The sequence below is a fragment of the Pelodiscus sinensis genome, chromosome 1 (assembly GCF_049634645.1).
Source record: "Pelodiscus sinensis isolate JC-2024 chromosome 1, ASM4963464v1, whole genome shotgun sequence".
Taxonomy (NCBI): Eukaryota; Metazoa; Chordata; order Testudines; family Trionychidae; genus Pelodiscus; species Pelodiscus sinensis.
In genome coordinates, this window is record NC_134711.1 from 204,151,644 (window position 1) to 204,158,947 (window position 7,304).

Consider the following 7,304-nt stretch of genomic DNA (forward strand, 5'->3'; position numbering starts at 1 on the left):
TCGGCGTGGGGAGATCCACTGTCGGAGCAGTGCTCATGCAGGTACGGCGCTCGTCGGCCACCGAGCCGGGGGGGAGGGGGGCTGCGAGGAGGGGATGGGCCGCCCCAGGGACAAAGGGGGGGGGGCGGGAGGAGGCGAAGGCGCCCCGCACCGGAGGGGTCGGGCTGTCCCGGCCGTACTACACACCGCCAGGGGGGTTGCTTCCGGGAGTGGGGCGCGGGGCACTGCCAGGACACGCACGCTCCCAGCCACCCGGGCGCCCCACTGATTGACGCTTTGCTGTGTCTCTCTCCGCAGGTGGTCAAGGCCATCAACCGGGTGCTGCTCTGCAGGGTGGTCCGCCTCGCCGACCCGGATGCCGTCATCCGGGGATTCAGCGCCCTCGGCTTCCCCAACTGCGGGGGGGCCATCGACGGGACGCACATCCCCATCCGTGCCCCGGAACACCAGGCGTCCCGGTACGTGAACCGCAAGGGGTACTTCTCCGTCATCCTGCAGGCCGTGTGTGACCACCGGGGACAGTTCACGGACATAAATGTGGGCTGGTCCGGCAAAGCACACGACGCACGGGTATACCGCAACTCCTCCGTGTGCCAGCGGCTGCAGGACGGGATCTTCTTCCCCGACCGCCACATCAGGGTCGGAGACGTGGACATGCCCGTCTGCCTGGTGGGGGATGCCGCCTACCCACTGCAGCCGTGGCTCATGAAGCCCTACACGGGGCACCTCAATCCCTCCCGCCAGGCCTTCAATAACAGGCTGAGCAGGGCCCGCATCGTGGTGGAGGGGGCCTTCGGGCGACTGAAAGCCCGCTTTCGATGCCTCCTCACCCGTCTGGACCTGGCCGAGCACAACATCCCTCCCGTGGTGGCGGCATGTTGTGTGCTCCACAATTTGTGTTAGCGGAAGGGGGAGGCTTTCTTGCCAGCCTGGATGGCTGAGGCTGACCGCATGGCTGGACACTACGGTCAGCCCCGCACCGCCGCCGTCCGGGAAGTCCAGCGGGGGGCCATCCGGATCCGGGAAGCCCTGCGGGAGAGCTTCCAGGTGGAGGAGGAGGAGGACTGACCTCTCCCTGCATGCCCCACCGGGGCCCTCTTCCACCCTACCCCCCCCCTTCCCCTTTCCCCTCCCTACCTACTGTCAAATAAAGACACCTGTTTTTCAAACAAAAACGTCTGTTTATTTCAGAGAACTGGGGTGGGGGAGGGAGGAATGAAGGTGGGAGAAGGGAGGGGGAAACCTGGGACGAGGGAGCTGGAAGGGGAGGGGAGGGAAGGGAGGAAGGGAAAGGAAAGCTCAGGGGTGGGAGTCCGGCTGCCTCTCCCGTCTCGCCACACTGCGGGTCCGGGGGCGTCGGTGGGGAATGGTTGTGGAGGGGGGGCAGAGAGGACAGGGGGTGTGGAGGAAGCAGGAGCAGAAGCAGGAGGAGCAGGAGGAGCAGGGGGAGCAAGAGGGGGAGAAAGAGGGGGAGCAAAAGGGGGAGCAGGGGGAGGAGGAAATGGAAAGCGGTCCAGCAGGCTCTGGAGGTGGCCTCGCAGGGCACGGCCCTGCTCCTCCAGGGCCTCCAGACTCCTCTGGCGCAGCCTGAGGTCCTCCTGGACCCAGTGGTCCTGGAGACGGAGCTGTCGGTCCAGGAACCGGAGATGCCGCCTCTGGTAGTCCTCCTGGTTCCTGGCTGTCCTGCTTGCCCGGGCGCGGGCGGCTGCTGCAGGCGGTGTGGTGCGCCCTGCAGGCCCCGGTGCTGCAGCTGTGGTGCAAGAAGACCAGCGGTCAATTACCCCAGGGGCCCAGGTGTGTGAAACCCAGCTCCCCTCTGCAAAGCCAGGGCCCCTGCAGGATCCCCAGCTGCTGCTCCGTGGTGGGCAAGGCCCAGGCGCACGGTCCCGGGGCTCCCTCTCGCCCCAGCCCCCCGTACACATAAGGGGAACACGAGGGTACTCACAGGTGGACGCCTCCCCGGCCTCTGATGATGCAGGCGAGCGGCTCTGTGGGGTGCCTCGGGGGTCCCGGGTCCTGGGAAGGCTGGCGGCAGGCTCCTGGCTCTCAGAGCCCTCCTCCTCCTCCTCCGTCTCCAGGAGCGGTCCCTCTGCCCCGGGGTCAATCACGTCCCGGGGGGCAGGGACGGCATGAGGCCCCAGGATGCGGTCCAGGGCATGGAAGTGGGGGCAGGCCTCCGGGTCAGCCCCTGGCAGGCAGGCCCGGGAGTAGGACTGCCGCAAGTCCTTAATTTTGCAGCGCACCTGCTCCCGGCTGCGCTGGTGGCCCCTGGCGGCCAGACTGGCAGCCATGCGTCCGTAGACGGCCGCGTTCCGGTGGCTAGTGCGGAGATCGTGGACATTGGAGGCTTCCCCCCAAACCTCGATGAGGTCCACGATCTCCGCACTTGACCAGGCGGGCGCCCGCCTTTTGCGCCCCCGGGCAGGCTCCCGGGAGCTGCCAGGCTGGTCGTGGGGAGCAGTGGAGGGCTGGGAACCCTCGGATGGCTGGCTCATGGTGTGGCAGGTGCAGGCTGTGCAGGCACGGGTGCTTGCAGCCTTGCAACTGGCACAAAGTGAGTAGCCAGCCCGTGGCCCTTTAAGGGCTCCGGGGCCGGGAGGGGGGCAATAGAGTTTCCCTGGTGTTGGCCAGAGTGGCCACCAGGGAAACCTGGGAAGCCTTAGCCTCCCACTAGTTCGAACTAAAGGGCTACACAGCCCTTAGTTCGAACTAGCTAGTTCGAACTAGGCGTTAGTCCTCGTAAAATGAGGTTTACCTAGTTCGAACTAAGCGCTCCGTTAGTTCGAATTAAGTTCGAACTAACGGAGCGCTAGTGTAGCGCCTAGGAAAGTTAGTTCGAACTAACGGACGTTAGTTCGAACTAACTTTCTAGTGTAGACATACCCCCTGGGATAGCAGGGCCCCTGGACATCCCAAACATGGCCTGTGTTCAAGCACATCGGCTCTGATGGTAAGGGGAACGGACGTCCTCACTTTGCAAAGCGGGGCTGGGTGTCAGGCACTGTGTCCTCAGGGATGACTGACTGTTTGTCCTTGTTCTCCACAGCCAGACCAGCTGCAAGTGGAGGGCGCACCACACCTCCCAGGACATCCTCCCGCACCCGAGGGCTGCGCAGGCCCACCCGTCCAATGGACAAATACCAACAACAGCACTTGGGAGCACAGCAAGCCCTGCACCGCACCCTCGACCTCTGGGTCGAAGAAGACCTGCAGCTCTAGCAGGAGAGATGGCAGGAGAAGCTTGCCCAGGGCAATGCCATCTGTGCCCATCTCCAGACCCTGGTGCAAAGCATGCTGCCTCCTGCAGCTCCAGCCTCTGCTGCCTCCCCAGTGATTGCTCCTCCTCTCACTCCCTCTCCCCCTCCACACCCTCAACATCCTCCACACACCCACGGGGATGCCGAGGTCCCTCGACCCATGTGCGGGAGCTGGCAGCCCCAGCACCTCTCTGACCCTGAGCCCTGACCTTCTCTTCCCCCTTCCTCCCCTTTTCTCCCCCTTCTAGCTCCCTCCTCCCAAGTTTCCCCCTCCTCTCTGCCAGCCTTTCTCCTCTTCTCTCCTGCCTTCTTTCCCCAGTCTCACTAAGTTTCATTTCCCACCCATTTTGGTTCAATAAACAGAGTTCAGTTTGTTAAAAAAAAACCCCTGTCTTTATTTTCCATAAGGAACCGGGGGAAGGGAGGGTTTAGTGGAAGGATGTGAAGAAGAAGTGAGACACAAGCCCCCAGTGGGGTGGACCAGAGAGCACTGTTACCGGTCCTCCATGTAGAAGCTCTCTCACAGGGCCTCCCGGATGTAGACAGCACCTCGATGGGTTTCCAGGAGGGCAGCTGTGCAGGGCTGCACATACAGGCTGGCCAAGTGCTCAGCCTCTGCCACCCAGCATGGCAGGGAGGCCTTCCCCTTCTGTTCACACGCATTGTGCAGCACATAGCACGCTGCCACCACATGTGGAATATGCCGCTCTGAGAGGTCCAGGTGGGCGAGGAGGCATCTAAATTGGGCCTTCAGCCACCTGAAGGCACCCTCAACCATGATGCAGACCCTGCTGAGCCTGGCATTAAATGCCTGTCGGGATGGGTTGAGGTGTCTAGTGTAGGGCTTCATCAGCCAGGGCTGTAGGGGATAGGCCACATCCCCACCAGGCAGACATGCATGTTCACATCTCTGACCGTGATGTGGTGGTCAGGGAAGAAAGTCCCGGTGTGCAGCTTCTGGCACATGGAAGAGTTGCGGTACACCCGTGCATCATGTGCTTTGCCCAACCAACCAACATTTATGTCCACAAAGTGGCCCTGGTGGTCAGTCATGGCCTGCAGGATCACTGAAAAATATCCCTTCTGGTTGATGTACATGGAGGCCTGGTGGTCCAGGGCACGGATAGGGATGTATGTCCCGTTGATAGCCCCCTCTCCCCTCCCAGTTAGGGAAGCGCAGGGTGCCAAACCCCTCGAAGATGGCATCAACATCTGCCAGGCTGATGATTCGGTGGAGCAAGACGGTGTTGATCACCCTGACCACCTGCTGAAGGACACACAAAGCCTGACAATCACAGTGGCGGCAGGCTGCCTGAGAGTTCCCTCTGCTCCCCTCTAATCCCCTACTCCCCCCATGTACCAGGAACAGCCCCCAGCAACCCTGGCCATTGCAGGCAGGCCTTTGTGTGGCTGGGACAGAACAAATCCTCCCTGGGAGGGGACTTACACCATCTCCACCCTGCCCTTCCCCTAGGGCAGCCCATTCTGTCCTTCCACCCCCCTCATGGGACAGTCACCCGAGATTGCCATACCTGCATGAGCACAGCCCCGATGGTGGATCTCCTCATGCTAAACTGGTTCCCCACAGATCGGTAGCTATCCAGTGTGGAGATCTTCCAGAGGGCGATAACAACATGCTTGTGGAAGGGAATGGTGGGCCTCATATGCATGTCCCGTCACCTCAGAGCAGAGGCGAGCCAATTGCAGAGCTCCAGGAAGGTGTCCTTCTTCATCCTGAAATTCTGGATCCATTGTTGTGTCCCCAGCGTTCCAGGACTATGTGGTCCCACCATTCGGTGCTAGTGTCCAGACGCCAGATACAGAAGAGCACGCCGGCATTCAGGTGCTGCAGCCGTTCCTCCACATTCCCCAGGAGGGTCTGGAAGAAGGCCTGGGGTTGGGTTGCTGCAGCTTCTGTGAGGCAGCCTGCAGAAAGTGCTGCCAGATTTGTAGCAACATGTCCAAAAGCAGCAGAATACCCAGGGGCCACTCCGGATCCCTGTTGGAGAGTGCTCTGGTATCCTGAGTTAGGGCAACCAGAGCACACAGAGAAAAAATGCTTTGCTGTCCCTCAGCGACGTAGGCAAGCAAGCAGGGAAACCTGAGAACTGGCTGTCCAAGGGGGTCCCTTTAAGCACGAGCCTCAGATAGCCTCAGGCAGCAGCCACACAAGGTAACTCCTAACCTGTTGCCCTGCCAGAACCAGTTCCAGCTGGCCTTAAATGAGATTCAGTGTCCAATCAGCGTGGACACGCTGTTTCAAAACAGCAAAATGTTATTTCAAAATGCATTTTGTGTGTAGATGCGTTATTTCAAAATAACGCTGTAGTGTAGACATACCCAAAAAGATGCTATTGAATTTGTCTGGCATAATATAACCTATATACAAGAAGTTCTTTCATTCTAAAATTCTTCCAACCCATTAGGTACATGTTAGTGATTTCTTTACTAGGTGTAATTTTAATATAAAACATATAATACATATTTATACTTATGAAAATAATTTTATCTAAGGGCATGTCTACACAGCAGGGCTAAAACCAAAATAAGCTAAACAACTTGAGCTACATCAATTGCATAGCTTAAGTCAAAATAGCTTATTTCAGCTATTGGCGTTGTCTACACAGCAGGAAGTCATAGGAAGAGCATTCTTTCTCCGACTTCCCTTACTCCTTGTGAAATGAGGGTTACAGGAGTCTGAGTAAGAAATCCTCCAGTTTGACATTATTTTGACATTATGTCAAAATAACTGCTTGTAGTGTAGACTCAAACTATGTTATTTCGGAATAACGCCTGGCACTCCGAAATAACACTGCTGGTTAGATGTATCCATGCAGAAAACATGATTCAAAATATATTTTAATTTGTTCTTTCTAAAAGTCTCAATACTTACACACACAAAATCTGAATTACTTTATCACTAATTACATTTATGATTTGACAATACTAAGGCAAATATTTATGTTCTGATCTAAAACCTGTTGAAGCCAAAGGAAAAATTCCTATTGATTTCAGTTTTGGACCAAGTGTTGAGGTTTTTTGTGGGTTTTTTTAAAGACACCATTTTTATCAGCTTTGTAAGTTTATTATTTTTTAACTTTCCCCAAAAAACTAATTTAACCCACTAGTAAAATATCACAACATACAACTTATCTTCTCAGCTCTTGAAATCCCTATCCATCACAGAAAGCAGCTATTTCAAATTCTAATGATGTTTAATAAATAATGAACTTCATGGAGCAACAGGGCTCATGCCAGCAATTTGAAAACATAAATTTATTTCTATAGCTCCCTGCATTCGTCTGAGTAACATCAGTTTTGTTGGGTTTTTTTTTTTTAAGTTAGAACAATTTAGTGAGAATCAGTTTGGGAATACATATTATGTGTCAGTTCCTATCATTCCAAGACAAAGCTCCCCTAGCATTTCTTAGTTTCTTTTGATGTTTTTAGAGTCAAACCTAGAATCAAGTTGTGTGTCTGTCAAATTCATGCAGAGCAACCTTTTCAACAGCTAGACCACCACGCAGTGTGGTTTTGTAAACAACTTGTGCTGTCACTCAATTATGACTTTAATGTACATGCGGATTCATTTCATATTCATCAAGATACTTACAAATAACCAAATGTTATTTTTAAAGATGTGATTTCCATCCTTCATACTGACAACTTTGAAGAAAAATTTCCCACATGCATTTTAGCTTCACTCCATAAAATACAGATTTGCTAATTGAGCTGAATCACAATTTAAAAGGAGTACATTTCCCAGTCTGTTTATGGTGGTAATCAGTAGAGTAGAAAGGACAATGCGTATAATATTATCATTTTTAACACTGTTTATATGCAACATCTTGGCTCTCAACCTTCTCCCATTCCCACCTCCTGCTACATTGAACTGTTTTCCCTGGGTGAAACTTAATTAATATAACTGAAAATTTTACTGTATGATACTGTTAAATATGGTAAACCAAAATTAGCATTGTGACAGCAAGAGTTTGTTGTATCTCTATACAAAGTAAATACAGCCCAGAAAAGCTTATTGAAATAATA

The 7,304-nt window shown here is 54.5% G+C and overlaps 1 protein-coding gene across 1 annotated transcript; it reads right to left on the reverse strand.

The window, feature by feature from the left end:
• Positions 1-1,125: 1,125 nt before the first annotated feature.
• LOC142826997 (uncharacterized) lies at positions 1,126-2,775 on the reverse strand. The gene is made up of 2 exons (XM_075920377.1): positions 1,946-2,775; positions 1,126-1,750 (listed from the first exon to the last, which is right to left on the reverse strand). The coding sequence occupies exons 1-2, from the start codon at positions 2,493-2,495 to the stop codon at positions 1,188-1,190; spliced, it is 1,113 nt and encodes a 370-aa protein (XP_075776492.1). The 5' UTR covers positions 2,496-2,775; the 3' UTR covers positions 1,126-1,187.
• Positions 2,776-7,304: the final 4,529 nt, after the last annotated feature.

Excerpts from the sequence above, each read along its gene's own strand:
- LOC142826997 (XM_075920377.1), bottom strand. The coding sequence starts at position 2,495 with ATGAGCCAGCCATCCGAGGGTTCCCAGCCCTCCACTGCTCCCCACGAC. Across the intron at positions 1,751-1,945 it reads GGCCGGGGAGGCGTCCACCT|CTGCAGCACCGGGGCCTGCA; the intron begins GTGAGTACCCTC and ends CTTGCACCACAG.